Source organism: Narcine bancroftii, chromosome 11, assembly GCF_036971445.1.
Source record: "Narcine bancroftii isolate sNarBan1 chromosome 11, sNarBan1.hap1, whole genome shotgun sequence".
In the NCBI taxonomy this organism is placed as follows: domain Eukaryota; kingdom Metazoa; phylum Chordata; class Chondrichthyes; order Torpediniformes; family Narcinidae; genus Narcine; species Narcine bancroftii.
Window position 1 is genome coordinate 21,956,789 of NC_091479.1, and position 25,615 is coordinate 21,982,403.

Below are 25,615 nucleotides of genomic sequence, written 5' to 3' on the forward strand. Positions count from 1 at the left end.
AAGACTCGCACCACCAGGTTCAGGAACAGTTGCCACCCCCTCCACTGTCAGACTCTTCCACGACAAACTCATTCAGGGACTCATTTAAGGGCTCTTACTTTTGCACTGTGATTTATTTTTCCCCTTCTGCATTGCAGAGTCTGTTGTTTTCATTTCTTGATCTGTTGCACGTGTTTTTAAAAGAATCTCAGGGTTGTATGTGATATCATGTGTGCACTCTGGCAATAAACCTGAAATCTGAGTGATGTTAGTGCAGAGCAGTCAAAAAAGTAATGACCAGCATTTTAATGATCTTCAAAGTTTTACAGACACCAGCGTTCATCAGCAAGCTTCAAACTTTTATTGATTTTTTTTTCATTTCATTTCGATCCCTGTGGTTAGTGTTTCCTCAATGTTCTTTGATACTGCCTTCCTGTCCCTTCAGTGCCAGAATAAAAGAAACACAGTGAAAGACTGGAACATGAGGAGGTGTTCAAATGCACTCAGGAGATGAAAACAACTTATCCCAATCCACTTCTCTCTCATTTTCACAAAATTGGCCTTTCTCCAATTTAGAATCTCTACCCGAGGCCCAGATCTATCCTTCTGCATGATTAACTTGAAACTAATGACATTATGGTCATTGGACCCAAAATGCTCACCTACACATACATTTGTCACCTGTCCTGTCTGGTTCCCTAAAAGGCGATCCAGTACTGCATCCTCTCTCGTTGGTACCTCTACATATTGATTTAGAAAACTTTCCTCTACACATTTGACAAACTCCAAGGCATCCAGCCCTTTTACATTGTGCAAGTCCCAATCAATATGTGGAAAGTTGAAATCTCCTACTATCACAATTTTCTGCTTGTTACACCGGACTGCTGCCTCTCTACAGATTTGTTCCATGACTATTGGGCCATCTATAATACAACCCCATATAACATGCACCTCATTCCTGTTTCTTTTCTTTGGCTTGGCTTCGCGGACGAAGATTTATGGAGGGGTAATGTCCACGTCAGCTGCAGGCTCGTTGGTGGCTGACAAGTCCGATGCGGGACAGGCAGACACGGTTGCAGCGGTTGCAAGGGAAAATTGGTGGGTTGGGGTTGGGTGTTGGGTTTTTCCTCCTTTGTCTTTTGTCAGTGAGGTGGGCTCATTCCTGTAACCTTCACAGAATTGACATGGAATGACAGTTTCCTACTGCATGGAGATGGGTCAAGAGTAAAAATGCAAACCTTTTCATCCTCTGGGTGAGGAACACCACAAGAGCAACCATGAGAATAATCAGTACGGCACATCCCATCCCCAGTCCCACAGCCAGTCCTGCAAGAGAACAACACATTCTTGGTTACTTCACAACATGTAACCCCCGCTCATTCTGTCACAGATTAAGCAACTCCTCCACTTCTTGGGATCCAATGCTGCATTCATCACTCATTCTGGAGCTACTCCACGCACCCATCGACACCTGCAAATCTCCCTCCCCCCCCCCCCCCCCACCACGAGACTCAAGATTTAATTTATTGTCATGTAATAAAGACAGTGAAATATTACACAAACCTTGTTTTCATCTGCTGTAAGGCAGACAGATTCTCCTTTGGCCAAATTGCCTGAAGCCCCTCTGACAGTCAAAGAGAAGCAAAAGAAAGACCCCCCCCCCCCCAGCCCCAGAGACATGGAGTGTCCGTGGATTCGCCTCCAGTGCTCCCACAGCCACAGTCCAACCCATTAGCAGCCTGATCTCTGAATCCGAACCCACAACGTGACCAGGAACCCTGGGCACTGTCTTGCATCCGACACCTGGTACCCCTTCAGCCAGTCTCCAGCAGTCTGCAGCCCGGTGCGAACCCCTTGTTTGCAGTTGCCAGTGGCCCGCCGCCTTCATGGGTTTCCCCAAATCGAGTCACCAGCGATCCCGCCGCCTGTGTGTCCTTCAGCCTCAGCGCCCCTCACTGGTCTTCCACTGCGGTCACCGTCCAGTGGGTCATCCCCTCCACTGCTCTTCAAATGGGGGGTGGTCTCCTTGTTCTCCAGTGCCCTGTTCCCTGGAGTCTGTAACCCCTCGTGGCTGCTACTGATCACAGGCGCCGCCATCTTGTGCGCAGACTCCACCGTTGCAGTACTTTTAAATAAAACCACTGTCGACTCCATTTAGAGGCCATTTAAAAGTCTGAACAGCGCTGATGGCTGTTGGACTGTGTAGTTGGACACCAATCTCCGCAGGCCCGCACCACCGGCACCAGAATTACCAAATATTTTGGCAGATAAGATGATCCTCAGATCAGACTGGACCCAAATTCAGCCTGAATTTCACGGTTTTAGCTCATATCGGTCGTACAAGATGACCCACCAATTTTCTGCTCGCTGCCTCAGAGTGGCTGCAAGAAACTTGCCGGAACAATAACCCAAACTTTGTTACAACACTCCGACTGCCAAGTAACAAATCTGTAAATTAACCAAGCAAAGTGATTACAAAAACAGTTTTTTTAAAAAAAAACACCCTTTGCTTCTAGCCGGGAAGAGGCCAAACGGAGCTGGGCTCAAATTTTCAGCGTCGGCTACGGTGACAGTGACTCCATTCTCAGCAATGGGTGTGGTGCCGTCCGCATCGAAGACATCACCTTGGGATCCCAGGCCAGAGCAGGGACCTCGGGCTCTACAATTCTTCATTTACAATTTACAATCGTAAAGTGTCTGGGTGGGTTGTGATGGGGGAGGTGACGGGACCAGTGGCAGCAGTGGGGAGGTGTTGGGACTAGTGGCGGCAGTGGGGGGGGGGATGTCGGGACCAATGGCGGTAGTGGGGAGGTGTCGGGACCAGTGGTGGCAGTGGGGGGTGTCGGGACCAGTGGCGGCAGTGGGATGGTGTCAGAACTGGTAGTGACGGTGGCGATGTGGGGAGAAATTTATGGTAGTTCCTTCTTTAACAGCAGAGTAACTGGCCAACAAGCCTGTGCCGTCCAAATATGTGGGAGGAACCCAGAGCACCCAACAGAAATCCACACAGACACCGGAAGAACATGCAAACTCCTTACAGACAGCACTGGAATTGATTTGGGTCACTGGCACTGTAACTTTGTGGAATCATTTTACGCAGTGATTGATTCCTCACATACTAGGTGGAAACAGATTCTTTTTGATCTCCATGTTAGACTAACAGCATCCATGTTAGACTAATCTGATGCTAATCCCATTTTCTTCTCCCTACATTCCCAGTAATTCCCGCCAGATCCCACCACTCACCTGCCCCCTTGGCTAAACTTACCAAAGCCCATTTAACCTACCAGCCAACACATCTTTTCCTCATGGAAAGAAACTGGAGCATTTGGAAGAAAATCTGGTGGTCACCAAGGACCGTGAGACAACACCAGAGGAGAGGATCAATCCAGACTGCCGGAGGGTTTGAGAAGCAGTTCCACTGGTGCACCTCTATGCCATATATTAAGTTGCGCCAAGGATGGACACCAATTGTTCTTCAGATGTTCTAGTTCTTGATAGGAATGGTTCGAGCATCAACACCTCTTTCTTCAATTCAACTCAAGCCAAAGGTTCACATGCACAAGGATTTTCCGTGGGGTGGCTGCTCCTGGGATGGGGAAGGAAGGGACGTAACCAGGCCTAACTCGGTCCCCACCTACTCTTTGCCCTTGCACAGCTCTGCACAGTTAAAGTCATCGAAAACCATCTCCCTTTTTCCTAACTCGTGCCAAGCTACCGATCCCATCTTTGTCTCCCAACCCTGCTGCAACTAATTTTGAGAGAAAAGGGAGAACGGAAGGCAGCACGGTTAGCGTGGTGGCTACCGCGGTGCTGTAACAGCACTAGTGACGGGGTTCAAATCCTGCGCTCTCCGAAATGAGCTTGTACATTCTCCCCATGCCTGCATGGGTTTCATCTGGGGGATCTGTTCAAATTGAGCGGCACAGGCTTGTGGGCCGAAAGGACCTGTTAGTGTGCTAAGATTTCACCCAATGACTCTTCCCCCACCTCCACCCCCCTCCCACTTCTTCCAAAGAATACAGGAAGACTTCTCACTGTGACTTTGGTGCCAACTGTGTCCTTTATATCTCCCATCTGTCCAGTGAATGTAACTGACTATATGACCATTCTCCATACCTATACCCACTGTGTAACTCTGGACTTTAATCACTGGTGATATCTTGTCAGTCTCATCAACATTAGGCTCTGAATGAGATGGTTTTAAATATTCATTCGTTGTTTTCAATTCATTCTGTGATCATTCCCTTCCCCTCCTCAATGGTCTGCAGCCCTGGAGATAGCCATCATCTCCTCTGATGGAGTGGAGTGGATGGGTTAGAGAGAAACAGTTGTTGTTGCCAGGAGACAGAAATTAAGAAATTATGGCGTTCAAAGTTTAACGCAAAACTCTTGGCAACAATTATCCAGTCCCTCCATTCATAATTTTAGATCTGTGATTGACAGACAAGTGAGATGAATGGAGATTGGATGGAAACCACATTGATTTCTGTGTATGATGGGTTTGGTTCACTGGGTGAATGTTTGTCTCAGCATTGGAAGACTCTGGCAGAAAAGTGGAATAGGCAGGGTGTGGATCTGATTTAACTTGGAGAGGAACATGGGCAGTCAGGCAGCATGTCCCACAATACCTTCATCCACTTCTGATTCATCATCAGCCTCGCCAGGTGGTCCTTCTGTTGAAAGGGCATCAAAGCAGAACGTTAGGGACCTGCTCGCACTCCGCCTCGTGGCGAGCACCAAGTTCCTTGGCGCTCACTCAACAACCAACCTATTGTGGGCATGCAACATCTTCTCACTTGTCAGGAAGGCGCAACAGCGACAGCACTTCTTGAGAAGGCTACCGACCGCCATTATGTCAACCTTCTCCAGGAGCTCTATTGAAAAGGCGCAACAGCGACAGCACTTCCTGAGAAGGCTACCGACCGCCATTATGTTAACCTTCTACAGGAGCTCTATCAAGAAGGCTGCATCACAGTGGAGACCAGTTGATGCAGAGAAATGGATCGGAGGTCAATCCACAGGACCATAAGAGTGGCAGAAAGAATCACTGGAGTCTCCCTTCCCTCCCCCCAACCCTCCCCAATGACATGATCTACTGGGATAGTGGTTTGATGAGGGTGCACAAAATCATTGAGGCTCCCTTCCATCCCACATACAGCATCTTTCAGCTGCTCCCATCTGGTTGGAGGGGGCCCAGTCAGAAGATGAAGTGTTGTTCCTCCAATTTATGGGTGGTCTCGGTCTGGCCGTGCATGAGTCCATGGACAGACATGTCAGCAAGGGAATGGGATGAGATTGAAATGGGAGGCCACCGGGAGATCCCCGCCATTATGGTGGACAGAGCCAAGGTGCTCAACAAAGCGATCTCCCCGTCCGTTAATGAAAGCCTCCGTGGGGAGGGGGGGTGGGATTGGGATCTGTGCCCTCTAATGGTGGGTGGGAAAGGGATTGATTGGGACAAGGGTGAGATGGGACCATGAGTTCTTTCCTGAGCAGCTGACCGGGCTCCCCTTACCCATCCATTTGGCGCAGATTTTGTGACAGACGTTGGAAAATAAGAACCGGTTCCCATTTCCTCCGCAGCCCCCGTACAAAAAGGTCTTGCACTTCTTCTTGGCCAAGTCAAAGTAAAACAGCAGATGCCGGCCCTTGCATTCACCCTGCTCCTTTCGCAGCAGGCAAACCTGGTCTGTGGGGAGAGCACAGAAGACCCGTCAGGGAGGCCATCTCTGTCAGAGTGCAATAATGCTGTGCACCACCACTTTTCGGTGTAAAAGTTTGCCAAGATCAAGGGAATAGAAGGTTATAGGGATCTGGCACAGAGAATTAAAATATACTTTTAAAGAATAAAGTTACTTTTATTGTCAGGTAGAGTACAGAACATGTAAAATTACACAAAATCACCTTCCTCTTCCCGTAAGGCGGACAAAGAGTTGCCTTACAGTACGAGAGAAAGAGAAGCAAAAGGGAGTCCCTTCAGAGGCACCGAGTGTCCGTGGATTTGCCTCCAGCAGTCCCACGGCCTCAGCAGCCGCGCAGACTCCTGTTCGATCCATCGGCCGCCCGAGCCCCAGATCTGAACCTCCGACACGGTCAGGAAGCCCTTCGGGAACCAACAGCAATCTCTTGAATCCCAGTCCTGATATCTGGTCCCCGTGAGCCAATTTCCAGTAGCCCGTGAGGGTCCCTTAGCCCCACTGAGCCCCTCACTGGCCCACTGCTCCCCTAGTGTCTGCAAGCCCTCGTAGCCGCTGCCAAGCACAGGTGGTGCCGCCATCTTGGGCACAGACAGTTGCACAATTTCAGTCGCCTCCTCTAACAGGCCCCTTAATGCCTCTGGGGTTCTGAAGTAACTAGGAAGCTGTCAGCAGCCGAGAACCTTTGGGAGGCCTTTTCACCCTCATGAATCCTGGACCCCGATAGAATCATCCACCAACTCGTGATTCAAGGTTCTAGCTGTGACACCCCTTCACTCTGTCGGCTAGGGTAAAGGACGGCTGAGATTTAACAGAGAAATTCTAAAGAGCAGGAGGCAGGAGAGATGTGGACGCTGTATGTGTCATTCACAGAAGTTCTGGGGAAACTCAGCAGATCACGCAGCATCATAGGAAGTAAAATTCAGTCCATGTTTTGGGCCTGATCCCTTCCGGAAGTCTTACATCCTAGTCTGAGAGTCTGTTGCCACTAGATGGAGCTCTCTCTCTCATGCTATAACATTACCAAAGGAGGCCTTTGAACCCATCAGTAAAATGGCGGCACTGCCAAAGCTACCGCTGGGGGGGGGTGGAGCGGAGGCGCAGGGTTCCCTGCAGGGTTCCACCACCCGATTCGACTACAGATGGCTCCGTGAAGGCTTCAAACGGCCTGTTAAAGAAACAGGTTTTACTTTAAAATCCTGCCCTGGGCCCAAGATGGCGGGGCCTGTATTTGGCAGCTGGCTCGAGGGGGTTACGGACTCCACCTGGAGCTCGCATTGCTGATGGTTTGGACTGAAGTCTACGCAGCTGCAGAGGCGGCGGGAGGTGCTGGATGCAAATATACGGGGACCCAGTGACACGGAAATAACTGGCTTCTGTGTTTTTCTCTTACTGTGAGGGGCATTGGGTAATTTCTACGGATGGCGAATCTTTACCTTAAATTTGTGTAATATTACACCAGTATTATTACAAAAAGACTCTTGAAACCTGCCAGTACTCACAGAATCCCCATTAGTCACTATCCCATGCACTTCTCTTGCGTGTGCACATCATTTTTACCCCGAACTTCCTACCACCGACTTACAATTTACAGTGTCCATTTACCCTACCCGCGTATCTTTGGGATGTGGAACGAAACCAGAGCACTGAGACAGTGTGCAAACTCCACACAAACACAGCCCAAGGTCTGGATTTAACCCAAGACCACCCACCAATTAGAGGAATAACCCCTCATCTTCCAGCTGGACACCCTCCAACAGGATGGTATTAACATTGACTTTTCTAGTTTCCATTAGAAACTGCCCCTACCCCCTTCTCCCTCAAGCCTTTCCCCCAGCTCAGTCTCTCCCTCTTCTCTTTGCTCTGTCTCTTTTAACAGAGCTAAAATCAATTCTCACCTCTCTTCTTATCACATCCAATTAATACCTTTTGATGGTTTGGACTCCGCTCCCCGGCATGTCTTCATTCTAATGCCTTCTTGCTCTTTGCTTACACCTTGAAGAGGGGCTCAGGACTGAAACATCAGTGATGTATCATTACATGCTGCGAGACTGGCTGAGTTCCTCCTATGTTTTTACTACAATCACAGTGTCTGCAGACTTTTGTGTTTCACTCCAGAGCTATGGTACAGTCGCACTCCCTGTTGTTCTCCACCCCCCCCACCCACCAATCCCCCCCAACACCACCACCCAGAGCAGTGCTGCTGTACCCAGGGCACATTGCTGGGGTGAGTGCCAAGTATATCAGTGAGCGATACCAGCCTGAGCTGGATCTGCAGGGTTTGCTGAAGCTCATTGATGTTATCCAGCTACTGGTGACTGAATATAGAACACCCTCACTGACTAACATCCCTTCCCCCCTACCCCCATCTTACTACAAATCTCTTCACCAAAACGTCGAACAAAACCGGATGCCAGAACCACGCCGGGGATGTTTTTGTCCAGAGAAAGAGTTGGCCACAGAGTTTATGAGGGAGGTCAAGATGCGGAGAGGTTTAGGAGTGTTCCCCTCAGCTGTGGGCTCACTCAAGCCACTTTCAGGTGGCCAGAATACCTGACTGTAAAGCCGCCTATTCTACCCCAATGCAGCTGTTGGGTGGCCACCTGAAAGTGGAGAACCCGGCCCTGAGGAGCACTTAACTAACCCTCCTCGGGTAGGTATATTCTCCGGCTCTGAGCATTCCCCGCTGCACCTGAATGCAGCAGATGCCCAAGACACAATCCTTCTAAGATATTTAATATAAGATTTAATATCCTATTAAATATTGTTTCTCTCGCCATCAGGTAGGGAACAATTTAACAACCACGCCTTACGTTTAGTTAGTGACTTTAACATCGCAAAGCGTTTATTCAGTTTAAAAAAAACTACTTTGGGGCATTAGATTACATAACCAAAATCTCAGTTAACAAAAAAGTGCATTGCTTCCAAAACTCTGAACCTTGATAGCTGAAGGCAGGGCTGCCAAAGTTGGCACAAAGAAATGTTAACATAAATAAAAGGTCAAAAATTAGAGGTCTGAAGATATCTCAAAAGAGATACGGGGCTTGGAGAGGGGAAGGGAACACAGCAGTGGGACTATGGCCACAGTCCACAGGAGCTGGCATTTGCTCGGATGTGACTCTCCTTCAGCTGACAGAAAGGCTTCTTCTCTGCAGCCACCTGAACGTCCCAGCTGCCCTCCCCCCAGCCGATTCTGCCAGCCAATTATCTGCGTCCGAGCACCTAAAAGCGGCTTGACACAGGCAAACACATTGGGAGAACATATCTGTGGTGAAAGGCATTTGCATAGATGTATGGACTTCCCTGACCCCTCTCTCAGCTCCTCCCCGGATTCCCCAATAAAGGCTGCCATGCCCAGATGCCGCCTCTTGCTCCTGTACCTGGAACCTGGCCGTGTATCAGTAATGCTCAGGTTTTTAGCCATTAAAGCCATTTAATCATTCCATCATGTCGACTTGATTATTGTGGGCTCCACAATATCGTGCCAGGGTGAACCCCTCCAGTCACTTAACCAATTAACAGCCCATCCTCTTGTCGTTGCCTCCCTGCCAATGGAAAAAAAGCTACTCTTTTGTTCACAACCCTTCATGGTTCTCAGGAACAATATTTATTTATTTGACTAGCTAAATATTTGCCCTGCACAGGGTGGCACGGTTGGCGTAGCGGTTGGCCCAGCGATCGGGACCGGGGTTCAAATCCCGCGCTGTCTGTAAGGTGTTTGTACGTTCTCCCTGTACTTGCATGGGTTTTCCCTGGGGTTTCCAGTTTCCTCTCGCCATTCAAAGCATACGGGGAGAGGGAGGTGTAGGTTAATTGGGTGGCAATCATGAGCCTAAAGGGCTTGTTACCGTGCTGTCTAAATTTTAAACACGCTAAATAAAAATTTTAAAATATGTATTGTTTATGTGTTACGTCAGGTTGTGTGTCTGCACGTTTTGCTCTGAGGACTGGAGAGCGCTGTTTCGTCAGGTTGTACATGTGCAATCAGATGACAGTGGACTTGAGGACTTTGGATTGGAGGGAAAGGAAAATCGAGGTTGTAGTTGAGTAGATTTACATAGGTCAGCACAGCATGTGGGCTGAAGGGCCTGCACTGTGCCGCAGAGTTCTATGGCCGAGATATCTTGGTGAGGACCAGTGGCTCCTCAGAGTGCACTCCCCTGCCCTGACCTCCCTCAACTCCATTCTGCAACTTTCAGGCAGTACTGGGCAGGTGGAGGCAGTCTCTCGGATCCTGTGGATCAGCTCTGAGTCACCGCTCACGTAACCGAGGTGTCACGTACCATTGTCTGGATAGATCTCATCGGCAAGGTCCGAGCAGTTCTTCATGCAGGACTTATCAGTGGCAAAGCGATTTGCGTTTCCTCCTGCTCCTCTATATGCAAAGATGTTACAGCGGTCCGCTGCTGGTTTGTAATAAAAATTCACCGACGGACGATCTCCAGTCTGACCCTCGTCCATTGGCAGGCTGCAGGCTGGCAGACACAAAAGAATGGATATTTATGCAATACCAGCACCCCGTCAGTCCCACACGCAGTGCAGGGAGAGGGGACAGAGCCCTCTCCCACCCAGTCCAACCATCGATGGCTCGGAACACATTTTAAACCGTGCTCCCCTGTGACCCCGGGGTCAGGGCCCAAGATGGCGGTGCCCGTGCTGGGCAGCAGTCTCGAGGGGTTGCAGATTCCAGGGAAACAGGATGCCAGAAAGCAGGAAGATCCCCCCCACCCCCACTTGAGAAGGAGAAACAGAGGACACCACTCATGGGACAGGGACAACAGAAGGGTGCTGCAGCTGAAGGACGGGCAGGTGGCGGGCGACTCGAGGCAAGGAACCCACACAGGCTGTTGGATCGATTCACCTGCCAGTGTACGTGCAGCATTGATGTTATATCTCCTGTGCTTTACAATGCCCTCTGTAAACCTCAGGTGAACACTTGAGTAATCAAGGCACAGAATGATAGGTTCAGTGTAGATGGGCAGAATGGCCCGTATGGAGGAGGTGCACTAAAGGCTGTACCTTCAGAGAACTCAACTCAAAGCAGCTTGTCTGGTTGACACCCCACCCCTCAGAGATTAAAGAACGGAAAGATCTTCTCCAGTGGACGGTTATTCTGTTTGTTGAAGAATCTGGAACCAAAGGGTCACAGGGACAAAACAACAGGTAGGCACTGAACAGACATAGAGCACTGTAACAGGCCATTCTGGCCCACGGGTCAGTGCTGCCCAATTGACCTACAATCCCCAGAACGTTTCAAATGGTGGGAGGAAATTGGAGCCCCCGGGGAAAACCCATGGAAACACGGAGAGAACAGACCAACTCCTGACAAACACCGCTGGGGATTTGAACCCCGGTCCCAAATGCTGGCACTGTAAAAGCGTTACACTAACCGCTGCGCCAACCGAGGGGCCGGAGTTAAGAGTGGTGAACTTTGGAATTCTCGACTTCAGAGGCTGCGAAGCTTCAGTCATGCTGGATGTGGAAGGTGGTGAGAATGGAGCAGGAAAGTGTGTGGAAGAACAGCCATGACCTTGATGAACGGTGGAGCAGGGCCAATGGGCTCCTCCTCACCCCCAACCCGTGCCTGACTCGCCAGTTTTCATACTCCGCCCAGTGAGTGGCTCACCTCCTGGTATCCCAAATCCTCTTCCATCTGCAAGGCGCAGGTCAGGAGGATAGTGGGACGCTCCACTGCGTGCATGGTCAAGGGAGGGACAACAAGAGGGTGAGAGGAAGAAGTTTTCAAGATGATTTGACAGGTAGGTATTTTTTAAGCAGATAGTGCTCAATAGGTGCCTATGTTCTTTCCTCCAGCTCTCTACCCCCTTCCCTCTCTCACAGGGACGCCCCTCCCCCTCTTGGCTGCTGTGCCCTACCTCCCTTATCTACCTATTGCTTCCTGCCTGTGGGACCCTGCCCCTCATCACCATTTTGCTCGGGTGCCTGCCGACACTTTGTTCATACCTCGGGCCCAAAGCGTCGGTTATGTATTGTGGTGAACTGCTGTACTCCTGATTACCTGGCCCCGGCCCATTGTGGACCCTCCCTCTTTGCCCTTGTGTAAAGCCTCTAACACCTTGACCCTTCCCCAGAAAGCTCGGGTCACAGCACAGGACGAGGTCCCTGTCCATTGTCAGTGACTCATTCTTAGCCACTCACGTTATTTACGTATGTCCTTTATCTTCACTACATAACGTATACTGTTTGACCTCCTGAGTTTCTCCAGCGTCATGTTTCTACTTTTAAGGCATGGAAGGGAGGCCCAGTTAGCGTAGCAGTTAGCGTGACACTGTTACAGCACCAACGACAGGGACCGGGGTTCGAATCCCACGCTGTCCGTAAGGAGTTTGTACGTTCTCTCTATGTCTGCGTGGGTTTTCCCCAGGGGGGCTCTGGTTTCATTCCTCCATTCAAAAAATGTACCAGGGGTTGAAGGTGAATTGGGCGGCACTTGCTCATGGGCCAGAAAGTCCTGTTACCATGCTGTATGTCTTGAAAATAGATCAATGGAGAGGAACTGGAAGGTCCGTATGGTGGAGGTACACTGAAGGGCCAGTTTTTGGGCTGTACAGAAAACTCAACTCAAAACAACTTGTCTGGTTCACACCCTGTCCCTCATCCTAAACCTTAATTCCCTCCTCCCTGGCGTACAACGTGGAGTGTTCACAAAATGGCACCGCGGGCTATTCCAGCCGGGGTCCTATCTAGGATACGGCAGGCATGGTACTTGCCCGGAATGCCATTTGAAGGGGGAGTGCCACTTGGAGGGGAGGTGCCATTTGAAGGTCAGTCTCTCTCCTCTTTTCCCTCTATCTCCTTTCCCAGAGCCAAAATTAATTCTCACCTTTCCTCTTATCAGATCTGATTAACACCTTCTGTCTGTTGATCTGGTCTCCTCTTCACCCACCCCCCCCCCACCCAAAAGTGTGCACCCTCCCCACCAGCACCTCCTTCTGAAAGGCTGTAGTGGTTTAAGGTGGGCAGCTCACCCCCACCTTCTCAAGGGCAATAAATGCTGGCTTTACCAGATGTTAAAATTAATTTTTAGAAGAAGAACCCAGGAAACCGGTTTTCTCTCCACAGAGAGGGAGAAAGGAAGTTTGTCGACTGTAGTAAAAATGCTGGGGGATCTCAGGCAGACTTGCAGCTTCCGAAGGTAAAAAATATATATTTTCGGGCCTGAGCCCTGCCTCAAGGGATAAGCTGAATGAGCAAATAAAAAAACAGGAAACCCCAGAATATTCCCACATCCAAGCGCTCGCCAATCACGGCCTGGATCAAGAACACCAATCGCAACCTAAATCATAGACTTACCAGACAATGATGAGGCCAGCTAATTGTAAATGCACAGAAATGCTGCGGGAACCCAGCTGGTTTCGCAGGGTCCATACGAGGTAAAGATAGTCTATATTGCCATCGTTTCCAGCCTGAGCCCTTCTTCAAGGTAGAAGCAAGAAGCTGCCAGGCCGTCTGAATCAAAGGCTGAAGAGAGAAAGGGGGAAGAATTGTGGGGGGGGGGGGGGAGAGGAGACCAGATCAACAGACAGAAGGTGTTAATCAGATCTGATAAGAGGAAAGGTGAGAATTAATTTTGGCTCTGGGAAAGGAGTCAGAGGGAAAAGAGAGAGAGAGAGAGAGAGAGAGAGAGAGAGAGAGGGAGAGGAGAAAACTACTGGAAGGGGCCAAAGACTGGGGGAGGGGGGGTTTTAACAGAAACCCGGAGAAGTCGATGATGTTAACGCCATCCAGTCGGAGGGTGTTCGGATGGAAGGTGAAGTGTTCTTCCCCAATTTGAGGGTGGTCTCAGTCTAACAGTGCACGAGTCCATGGACAGACATGTCAGCAAGGGAATGAGGTGGGGAACTGAAAAGTGAGGACACTGGGAGATCCCCATTATCTCCACAGATGCTGCCTGACCTGTGAGGTTTTTCCAGCCTTTCCTGCATTTATTACATTAACCTATGAAACAACTAATATTCATGTCTTAAATATAAACCATAGAAACATAGAACATTACAGCACCTTTGGCCCTTCTAGTCTGTGCCGAACCATTTTTTTTGCCTAATCCCACTGACTTGCACCCAGTCCATAGCCCACCATACTTCTCCCATCCACGTACCTGTCCAAATTAATCTTAAATGTTAAAATTGAGCCCATATTCATCACCTCAGCTGGCAGCTTGTTCCACACTCCCATCACTTCCTGTGTGGTTCCCCCTCATGTTCCCCATAAACCTTTCCCCTTTCACTCTTAACCCATGTCCTCTGGTTTGTATCTCACCGACCCTCATTGAGAAAAGCCAACCTACATTTACTCTGTCTGTCCCCCTCATAATTTTAAATACCTCTATCGAATCTCCCCTCATTCTTCTACCCTCCAGAGAATAAAAACCTAACCTGTTTAACCTTTCCCTGCAACTCAGTTCCTGAAGTCCGGGCAACATCTGGACTCTCTGCACTCTTTCTATCTTATTAATATCTTTCCTGTAGTCAAGTGACCAAAACTGCACACAATGCTCCAAATTCAGTCTCTTATACAACTTATATAAGTTGTCTTATACAACTTTACCATAACATCCCAACTCCTGTACTCAATACTTTGATTTATGAAGGCCAATATGCCAAAATCTCTCTTTACAAACCTGTCCACCTATGACGCCACTTTCAGGGAATTATGTATATGTATTCCCATAAAACAATATAAAACATAAAATCTGGTTATCTGTGAGACTGTTTAACAAATGTGACTAAATGACTAAATCTAATTACAAATGCATTTTGCATTACATGTTTGCTACAGTAAAATCCCTGTTATCCAGAATTCAAACAATCGGCAAAAAACTGCGGAAAATAAATAGGTCAAAAATTTAAAATTAATTTCCCCCCCCACCCCCCCAGTGGTCAGTTCCCCAATCCACACAACACACAATCTCAAGCAACTGGAAAATTGACTTATCCGCTATCTACCAATCCCCAAAGAGGGTTTTACTGTAACTATAAATTGCCCGATTTCAATTAAAGCATTTCATTGGGTGTTTCTGCATTGATAGCTGAGGGTCTAATCTGATCTTTGTTTCATGACCACCCACCCATCATTATAACCTCCCCAGCCTAACAAGCAGTGGAGATCTCTGTGAGCTGTTTTGGGCTCCTCATTTAAGAAAGGATGTGTTGACGTTAGAGAGGGTTCAGAGGAGATTCACAAGAATTAATTCAGGAATGAAAGGGGTTATCATTTGAGGAGCGTTTGAAGGCTGTTGACCTGGGCCCCCGTTAGAATGTCAGAGAATGAGGGGGGGATCTCACTGAATCATTTTGAATGTTGAAAGGCATGGTCAGAGTAGACATAGAAAAGGTTGTTTCCCACAGTGGGAGAGTCTGGACAAGAGGGCACAACTTCAGAATTGAAGATGCAGAGGAATTTCTTCTGCCAGAGGGCAGTGAATCTGTGGGATTTGTTGCCACAGGAGGTTGTGGAGGCTAAGTTATTGGGTGTATTTAAAGCAGAGATTGACAGGTTCTTGATTAGTCAGGGCATCAAAGGTTATGGGGAGAAGGCCGGGCAGTGGGGGTGAGTGGGGAAGTGGATTAGCTCATGATTAAATGGCGGGGCAGACTTGATGGGCTGAGTACACAGCGTACACATGTAAACAAATGCAAAAGAGTCCCTTATTGAGTTTATTAAAACATAGTAAATTTTTGTTCTGAAGGAGATCAGGAATTTGGTGTACAAGACATATGATGGAAGTCCTGTACAAGAAGTCCAGGTACAACCTACACAAGGCCATCGGAGATACTGAGTGGCAGTACCAAACCAGGTGGGTTCCAGATGAACCTCAGGGGCCCCAGGCATCTGTGGCAGGGCATGATGCCAGCACAGGCTGTGAAACGAAACCACATCCCTCAATACTGGCCTTCAGAAATCATAGCATAGAGTGTAGGAGCTGGGAAGTGATGCTGCAGATGTTTAAGGCATTGGTGAGGCCAGGTTTGGAGAATTGTGTTCAGTTCTGGTCTCCAAATTATAGGAAGGATATAGATAAGGTGGAGAGGGCGCAGAGAAGATTTACGAGGATGTTGCCTGGCTTACAACATCTAGAATATGGAGAAAGATTAAGGAGACTGGGACTTTATTCATTGGGACGTAGACAGCTGAGAGGGGATTTGATAGAGGTATTTAAAATTATGAAGGGAATAGATAGAGTAGATGTGAATAGGCTCTTTCCCCTGAGAGAAGGGGAGATTGGAACAAGGGGGTCATAAGTTAATGGTTAGCGGGCAAAACATTAGGAGTAATATAAGAGGATGCTTCTTCACTCAGAGAGTGGTGGCAGAATGGAATGATCTTCCAGAGGAGATAATTGCGGCAGGGTCCTTCCTGTCATTTAAGAGAAGGTTGGATGTGTACATGGATATGAGGGGGTTGGAGGGTTATGGGCAGTGAGTGGGAGAGGGGAGCTAGTGGAGTTGTTCAAGTTAACCAGCGCGGACTCGAAGGGCCGACATGGCCTGTTGCTGCGCTGTAAAGGTTTATATGATTATATGGTTAATACATTTTACAATCGCTTTGCATGGTGAGTGTGGCGATTAATGCAGCACCGTTACAGTGCTAGCGATTGGGACATGGGTTCAAATCCAGCACTGTCTGTTCCCCCCATGTCTGCGTGGGTTTTCCCCGGGGTCTCTGGTTTCTCCCACCATTGGAAATGTAGTGGGGGTTGTAGGTCAATTGGGTGTCATTGGGCAGCACGGCTCGTGGGCTGAAATGTCCCATTACCGTGCTGAATGTCTAAATTTAAATTTTAAAATTATTAAAATTTAAATTTGCCTCGGAGGCTGGCAAGCTGGCAGCACACACCTCGGGCACATACGCGGCCCACAGTCACCAGATCAGCTTTCCAGAGCATGGACCCATGGGAAACGACTGGTCGAAAGGAATGCCTGGAGGTGTTCTCCATGCCTGCATCTTTAACTTCTCTCAGCCACCACCAGGGAGTGTTCACCTGCCACTGCCATCCTGGTGTCGCAGTGACGGGACTAAATGACTACCGGCCGGGGCGGGGGGGGGGGGGGGGGCACTGAGGTCCACCATCATGAAGGGCTTCCAGAGGTTGGTTACAGCTCACATTAACTCCAGCCTGCCAGGCACCCTTGACCCAGGTCCACAGCAGATCGGATTTATTGTCAGAGTACATACAAGAAACCACATACAGTCCTGAGATTTACCAGTAATTGGTAGTGCAAAAAATAAACTGTACACAGCGTAAACAAACAAAGAACTATAAAGGTGTGGAGGTGTTCTAGATGCCATCTCCCTGGCCTTGCACTGCCCTGGAACACCTGGACAAATCAGACTACAATTCATTGTCTGTACATCTGCCTTCAACACCATAAACCCAAACACATGACTGTGGCTTCAGCGCCATCTCTGCAAAACAATCCACAATATCTTGCCCTGCAGGCTTCAAGAACATAAAGATTAGGAGGATAAGTCGGCCATCTGGCCCATCGGGCCCTCTCCTTGATTCATTGTGATCATGGCTAATCTGATAGGCTTATCCACCTCCCTGCCTTTTCCCCATATCCTTTAATTCCTCTACTATGTAAAAATCTATCCAACTTTGTCTTAAATCTATTTACTGAGGTCGCCTCCATTGCTTCAATGGACAGCAAATTCCAGATTCACCACCCTCTGGAAAAAGCAGTTCCTCCTCATATCCGTCCTGAATCTACTACCCTATATCGTGAGGCTACTCCAGGTCTCCCCCACCAATGGAAACAACTTACCTATCTCTCTCTATCTTGTATGCCTTTCAAAAATTTATGTTTCTATAAGATCCCCTCTCAGTCTTCTGAATTCCAGTGAGTACAGCCCCAGACAACTCCTCTTCGGCCAACCCCTTATCTCTGGAATCAACCTGCTGAACCTCCTTTGCACCGTCTCCTCAGAAGCTCGAGGGGATCTCCCACGTCACAACTTCCACGGGGGCACCGCTGAGAGCATCCTGTCATGGGACATCACTGCACAGGACTGGGAGAAACTTCAGAGAGGGGTGAACATGGCTCAGGTCATCACAGATAACCCCCTCCCCCACCCCGCCCGCCCGCCCCTCCAACTCTACTTCCCACTGCCTTCGAAAGGGAGCCAATATATTAAAAGACCCATCCCACCCCAGCCATAGTGTCTACATCCATGAGGAAGTGTGAGATTCTGCACCACCAGATTCTTGGACAGTTACATGATCACTCTCCTGCATGAACGTCAGAATCGTCAAATTACATCAGGGGTTTGGTCTGTACCAATGGATCGCTGATTGTGGATGATTATCTGTGATCACAGTGAACGGCGGTACTGGCTTGAGGGGCCAAATGGCCTACTGCTGCACCTGCTGCCTATCCCTCTATGCTGTGCCAGCTGGCGCTGTCTGAATTCTGAAAGTTACTGCTTTTGGCTCATTCCTTGAACAAGGGCTCAGGCCGACACATTGGCAATATATTATTGCCTTTTCATGTGTAACAATATTAATATTTGGGGAGAATTTATAAGATTTAGAGTAGGTCACATACATACACACATTTTAAAACAGATCTTATTTGAAAGACTGGAGAATTCACATTGCAAGATCTCTGGAAAATGGAAGCACCTTTCACAAGTAGGTGTTAATTGAACTGAGCTCATAAAATGCTTGAGCATTGTCTTGCTGGAGTCTTGCTGTCTATCAGAACCCTTTCTGCAAAGTGCTCGAAGAAAGGTCAATTCTGGATTGTATACCTAAGATAACAAAAGATGGGAGCAGAAGGAAGAACTCCTCTTTGCTGGAGAAGGTGGGGGTTTTGCAAGAATGACTCACATGCTCTCTTTGGAGTTGCAGTTGGAAGAGAGAGAGAGTCAACAGCTCAGTCAGTCAATCAGTGTGTGGGACACTGACAAATAACTGAAAAGTGCAATCCAGGGAAAACTGTTTGAAACTGATGAAAGCAAGTTCCAGAGCAGTAGATGTTGGAAGTGCTCTCTGTCTGGTGTTTCTCTTGAAATAGAGGAGCGTGAGAGATGATAAAAACTGATATACAAATATGATCATGAAGAAACTAAAATAGATACATGGGTAAATGAATGAAGCCAGTACAAACAGGATGAGACATGGATATTAGAATGTAGGAAGCAGAATCAGTCTTGAGTAAGATAAGAATCTCCTAGCCTTTAGACAGAATCAGCAAGTTCACCGTATGAATGAGATAAGGATAGACAATAGATAATAGAATGTAGGAAGTAGAGTTAGTCTGAATGAAATAAGGGTCTTCTAGCCCCAGATAGAATTAGCGAGTTTGCATATGTAATTAGTAAGCCTTAGACAGTATTAGCCAGTTCTACATATGAAGAGGACACAGCCCTGAGGGTCGGGAAGGTGTAAATTAGAACAAAGACAGGTTTGTGAATAAGGGCAATGAGGATAATGACATGATGAGACACCGACAGGGTATCCCCTGGTCCTCCAAGTGCACAGAAACAGCAAGTAGGCAGGCAGGATTGCCTAATGCCAAACCTACCCAGGAGGCAGAAGAATGTAAGGGGGAGGGTATTCCTATACTGAAATAAACTGTATAAAAGTTGGGTGAGCCCCAGTGTGTGTGTGCATTCCCAGGGTAAGGGGAAGCACCCAACTTTGCATTGTTGTACAATAAATGTTCTTTGTTCTCAATTTTTGTCTCGAGCAATTTCTGTGAAGGTACTTCTGTTTCTAACAGGAGGGAATGGAACTCTGTGGTAGCTTGAAGAAAGAGGTTACCATCTAGAAGACCCTGATGGGGCAAATTTCATCAGCGAGACCCTGAGGTGACTAGTGGTGGTACCTCAGTTGTGGAAATCCTGGAGCAACAAATATCTCTCTCTGTGAACCCTACAAGAACCTTCCTAAGCAGGAAACATTTACCTTTCAAGCACCAAGCCTGGTGAACTTTATACATGTTAAATTCTGTGCACAGTATAAGAATTGCCTGCAAGCAGATAATTTGGAAGAAGGAGAAGTGAAATTGAACTGTAGACCAAAGAACTTTTATTGAATTTACAGACACATTACATACACATGCGCTTAGAATTAGAAGGGGGTTAATTTGGGTTAGTTAAGAATGGAGTTAAGTTAATGTTTGACTCTATCTTCATGTTTGAAGTTGATTAAAAATAACTTTTGTTTTAAAAGCCACTTGTCTTGGTAAATGTCTATTGCTGCTGGGTTTTGGAGTCCTTTGGGCCTATAACACATGAAAGACCGGCTGAGCTCCTTCAGCACGTCGGTGTTTCTAACCACATCTGCGTCAGGGACAGGAGGTGTCACCAAGCACCATCCTTTCTCAGGGTGAGTCGCTTTCTTTTGGTCTTGTTCCCAGACGAACAGAGATGTTCCTGCAAATTGTTGTGAGAGATGAGTAAAACTGATATAAAAATATGAAGATGTGGAAACTAATATAGATATATGGGTAAATGAATAAAGCCAGTATGAACAGGATAAGACATGGATATTAGAATGTAGGAAGCAGAGTTAGTCTGAATAAGATAAGAATCTTCCAGCCTTTAGACAGAATCAGCAAGTTCACCGTATGAATGAGATAAGGATAGACAATAGATAATAGAATGTAGGAAGTAGAGTTAGTCTGAATAAGATTAGGGTCTTCTAGCCCTAGATAGAATTAGCAGGTTTTGCATATGTAATTAGTAAGCCTGAGACAGTATTAGCAAGTTCTACATGAAGAGGTCGTAGCCCTGAGGGTCGGGAAGGTGTAAATTAGAACAAAGACAGGTTTGTGAATAAGGGCAATGAGGATAATGACATGATGAGACACCGACAGGATACCTCCTGGTCCTCCAAGTGCACAGAAACAGCACATAGGCAGGCAGGATTGCCTAATGCCAAACCTACCCAGGAGGCAGAAGAATGTAAGGGGGAGGGTATTCCTATACTGAAATAAACTGTATAAAAGTTGGGTGAGCCCCAGTGTGTGTGTGCATTCCCAGGGTAAGGGGAAGCACCCAACTTTGCATTGTTGTATAATAAATGTTCTTTGTTCTCAATTTTTGTCTCGAGCAATTTCTGTGAAGGTACTTCTGTTTCTAACAAATGGGGGCTTGTCCGGGATCCCACTCCCTCCACTGACGGAGTGCCCGACGACGGGGGTAGGTGCACCCCAGCTGATTCAGCTGGACTCACGGACGAAGGGTGACTGGTCAGTGGATGAAGCGAGTGATATCCGAGAAGAGGCATTGAGAACAAACAACGAGAGGACGTTAAGGAAGCGCGCTAGAACTAGCTACTGGATCTCGGTAAGAGAAATTTTACTTACCTGTTAGTATGGGAGGTGTGAGTAGTAAGGAAGAGAGTCATAGTGAAGGATGGGAGGATCAGATAACCAAGCAAAGTCCGTTAGGATTAATGTTATCTGATTGGGGTGCGGGGAGAACCCATGGGAAGGACAAAATGACCATGGTCAGGTATTGTTGTTTGAAATGGGTTAAAAGCCCGATTAAAGGGAGTTCAGTATATTGGCCAAAGCTCGGATCCGAGGATGACTGGATGTGTCAAGCATTGAACATCTGGCTCTATCAAAACCAAAGAGCAGGGAATATGCAGCTTGCTGGCTCAGGGGATCGTTTGATCAACTGGTTTTGAATGAAAAGGAATGCAAGGACAAGAGAGATAAGGAACCTTTTGTCCCTGAACCACAAGGATGGGATGTGTTACATTCCCTTCCTCCACCTTATGTTCCTCCTATGCCGGGTCCTATCTTTCCCCCCTCCCCCCCTCCTATGCTCTACCCTTCTGCACTTTCCCCTCCTCCCCCACAGCTAGAGAAAAGAGAAGAAAGTAGGAGTGGTATGATGACCCGTTCACAAAGTACTCGATTACCACCTCTATTGACAAGAGAGAGAGGCGACTTTAATTCAGAACAGTGTGAGACCCCCCCCAGGAAGAAAGGGCAGAACCCTTTGATTCATTTCCCAGAGAGCAGGAACCTAGACCAAATAAGCCAGAAACTAACTGGATGAGACCTCTGCGGGAAGTTCCCGTGGGAGAGGGTCTCGGTTTCGTAAATGTGCCCCTGACCAGTACAGAGGTGCGTAACTTTAAGAGAGAAATGATCTCCCTGATAGAAGATCCTCAAGGATGTGCTGAACAATTAGATTAATTTTTGGGACCAAATACATATACCTGGGATGAGTTAACATCTATCTTTAAAACACTGTTTACTTTGGATGAACGTGGAATGATTCGCCAGGCAGGGATTAGAGTCTGGGATAGGGAACACCAAGGGGGACCAGAGGCGATACCTGGAGAAGCTAAATTTCCCCTGGCGAAACCAAATTGGGATAAGAATACTAATGATGGTCGCACATTAATGGAAGAATATAGGGTTAATTTGATAAAAGGAATCAAGGAATCTGACCCAAAGGGACAGAATTTTAAGAAAACATTTGAGGTTCCCCAAGGTCCTGAGGAGACCCCCTCTGCATTCCTGAATAGATTGCGTATGGCCATACAGCAATATGGGGTTCTGGACATAGAATCCCCAGCAGGTGAACAACTAGTATTAATGGGTTTTGTTACGAATTCAGCCCCAGACATTAGAAGAAAATTACAGAAAACTGAGAACTGGCATGAGCAAGGAATAACCTAGCTTCTACAGATCGCACAAAGAGCATTTGTCCAGAGGTCTGAGGATAAGCAGAAAGGAAAGGCTAAGATTTTGATGCAGGCAGTTAAGGGAGTAGGGAAGGAACAACAAGGAAAGGGTAGGGACTGTGTGCCAGCTCCTGGACGTTGGGAGGGGAGCCAGGGGTGGGGAAGTTGGGACCCGAGTCGATGGAGGAGTAGAGGAGGATTCCGGGGACGACGACCATTCCCGGGACTCTGTAGAGACCCAGGTAGAAATTGGGAAACAGGAGCATTAGTTTGCTACCATTGTAAAAAGGAGGGACACTTTAAGAGAGAATGCCCAATGCGAGCCAGGGAGACACGATCCTACGCCCTGATGGAAGCAGATTATGAATAGGGGAGTCACGGTTCTCAGTCAATACACACCGTGGGGCTGCACGGAGAACCATTAGTAAATTTAAGCATAGAACCCCACAGTGACAAGATGGTATTTTTAGTTGATTCTGGGGCAGCCCGGTCTAGTATTTTACAACAACCCGAGGGTGTTAGGATAGAGGGGACAGTGATAGTTTCGGGAGTAGGAGGAAGAGACTTTACAGTCCCTGTATTAAGAGATGTAAGAATACAAATGGGAGAAAAGGTAATAACAGAGGATATTTTACTAGTTCCCCAAGCTGGAGTTTGTTTGTTAGGACGAGATTTACAGGACCAATTGGCTATCGGCACCAGACCACAGGAATCAGGTATCGGGGTTCAATTGTATGTATTAACCGAGGAGGATCGGAAACTAATAAATCCTGGTGTATGGGCAGAAAATGGCAATAGAAGAGTGTTAGATATTCCTCCCCTGCAAGTTACTTTAAAAGATTCTGAACAAGTAATTAGGTGAAAACAGTATCCCATTCCGATAGCTGGCCGAAAGGGGCTGCAGCCAGTAACTGACCAGTTGGTGAAAGATGGTATACTCGAACCTTGTATGTCACCCTTTAATACCCCAATTTTACCTGTCCAAAAACCAGACGGTACCTATCGATTAGTGCAGGACTTGAGGGAGCTGAACAAAATTATTCTCACTCGTCACCCGGTTGTACCTAATCCCTATACAATAATGGGTAAAATCGATCCCCATAGTAAATGGTTTAGTGTCATTGACCTCAAAGATGCTTTCTGGACCTGTCCGTTAGCAACGGAGAGCAGAGACATGTTTGCCTTTGAATGGGAAAATCCTTTTACTGGACGCAAGAATCAATACCGGTGGACTGTCCTTCCCCAGGGCTTTACAGAATCACCAAATTTATTCGGTCAGGTCTTAGAACAAATACTAGACGAGGCCCCTCGGAGAGAGAATTGCCAGTTGATACAATATGTTGATGATTTGTTAATTACGGGAAAAACGTACGAATTAGTTAAACATTATACTGTTGAACTTTTAAATTTTCTGGAGAATAAGGGTCTTAGGGTGAGCGAATCCAAATTACAATTTGTTCAATCAGAAGTTAAATGCTTAGGTCATCTGGTGAGTCAGGGGACTTGGAAAATAAGTCCAGAGAGGATACGTGGTATTCTACAGATTCCCCCTCCCAAGAATGCCCAAGAACTTAGGAAATTCCTTGGTTTAGTGGGATACTGTAGAATCTGGATTGAAAATTATTCTAGCCTGGTCAGATTTCTCTATGATAAACTCACGATTCTAGGGGGCGAAGCTGTTGTCTGGACAGAGGAAGAGATTAAAGATTTTAACTTGGTGAAACAGAGCCTTATTAGTCCCCCAGTGTTGGCATTACCCGACTTAAATAAGCCATTTGACCAATATACCAATGCGAAAGGAGGTGTAGCCACCTGAGTACTAACACAAGAGAGGGCAGGCTATAGACAGCCAGTTGCTTTTCTGTCAAAAGTTTTAGACCCCGTTTGTCGTGGTTGGCCAGAGTGTGTGCAAGCCATCGCAGCCACTGCTATTTTAGTTGAGGAAAGACGAAAGATTACATTTGGTGCCCCGATGATGGTTCACACACCTCACACAGTCCGTAATATTCTCTTACAACGTGCTGGAAGGTGGCTCACAGACTCTAGAATTTTAAAGTATGAAGCGATCCTAATGGATAGGGATGATTTGACCCTGATTACGAATAAAGAACACAATCCAGCAGCCTTCTTGGTTTCTCCAAATTCTGACAATACCATTAATGAATTAGAGCATGTATGTTTAGAGGTAATAGATTTACAGATCAAAATTAGAGAGGATTTAAGTGATGAGACTTTACAGGAGGGTGAAAGGTGGTTTATTGATGGATCTTCCCGTTGCATTGATGGCACTTGCTATAGCGGGTATAGTGTAGTGGATGGGAAAGAAGGAGTGGTGATTGAAGCCGGTCACCTTCTCGGTCATTGGTCAGCGCAATCTTGTGAATTGTATGCCCTCTGTAGAGCTCTCCAGGGTCTAGAGAACAAGGTGGGCACTATCTACACGGACTCAAAGTATGCTTTTGGTGTAGTGCACACCTTTGGGAAGATCTGGAAAGAACGGGGAATGATAACTGGAAAAGGACAGAAGTTGATCCATGAAAACTTAATTGTCCAATCCCTGGATGCTCTTACACTACCTGAGGAAATAGCTGTAGCATCAAAATGGTGACAGTCTTGAAGCCCAGGGGAACAGACAGGCAGATGCAGCTGCCAAACAGGCTGCACAAGCAGAGAAAATAGACATGCACCTGTTACTGCCCACCCCACTAGAGGTTAAAAAGACTCCCATCTTTACACGGGATGAGGAGGTTTCTATGAAAGACCAGGGAATGCGTCAAACTGCCGATGGGTTGTGGTGGACGGCAGAAGGACGTCAAGTGCTGAACAAAGCCTTGGCTCGGCAAATTTTTGATCAGATACACCAACAGACACACTTGGGAACACAGGCACTTGTGGATACATTTGTATGATCCTTTTATTGCTCAGGCATATATACAATAGCCAAACAAAGTACTCGGGGTTGTCCAATCTGTCAGAAAGTAAATAAGAAATCTATGCGCCAGGTAATGCCTGGCGGTCGCGATATAGCCGTACGCCCGTTTCAACGGACACAAATTGACTTTACAGAATTACCTAAGATAGGAATTTACAAATACCTCCTGGTGATGGTAGATCATTTCACACGATGGGTTGAGGCTTTCCCGACCCCTAATGATAGTGCCAGCACCGTTATCAGGAATATCTGTGATTCCACGATATGGTATGATTCAAACCATTGACTCAGATCGAGGTACACATTTTACCTCTCGGGTACTCCAGGGTGTGT

The 25,615-nt window shown here is 47.3% G+C and overlaps 1 protein-coding gene across 2 annotated transcripts in view; it reads right to left on the minus strand.

The window, feature by feature from the left end:
• Positions 1 to 242: 242 nt before the first annotated feature.
• LOC138745658 (inter-alpha-trypsin inhibitor) overlaps positions 243 to 25,615 on the minus strand; it is a 46,917-nt gene continuing 21,544 nt past the window's right edge. For both annotated transcript variants that reach the window (XM_069902909.1, XM_069902908.1), the window contains exons 2-6: positions 9,962 to 10,153; positions 5,498 to 5,671; positions 4,611 to 4,655; positions 1,218 to 1,305; positions 243 to 418 (exon numbers count right to left, since the gene is read on the minus strand). In XM_069902909.1, coding sequence (XP_069759010.1) covers positions 355 to 418; positions 1,218 to 1,305; positions 4,611 to 4,655; positions 5,498 to 5,671; positions 9,962 to 10,153 — 563 coding nt within the window. In that variant the 3' untranslated portion in view covers positions 243 to 354. The remainder of the gene's footprint in view (positions 419 to 1,217; positions 1,306 to 4,610; positions 4,656 to 5,497; positions 5,672 to 9,961; positions 10,154 to 25,615) is intronic.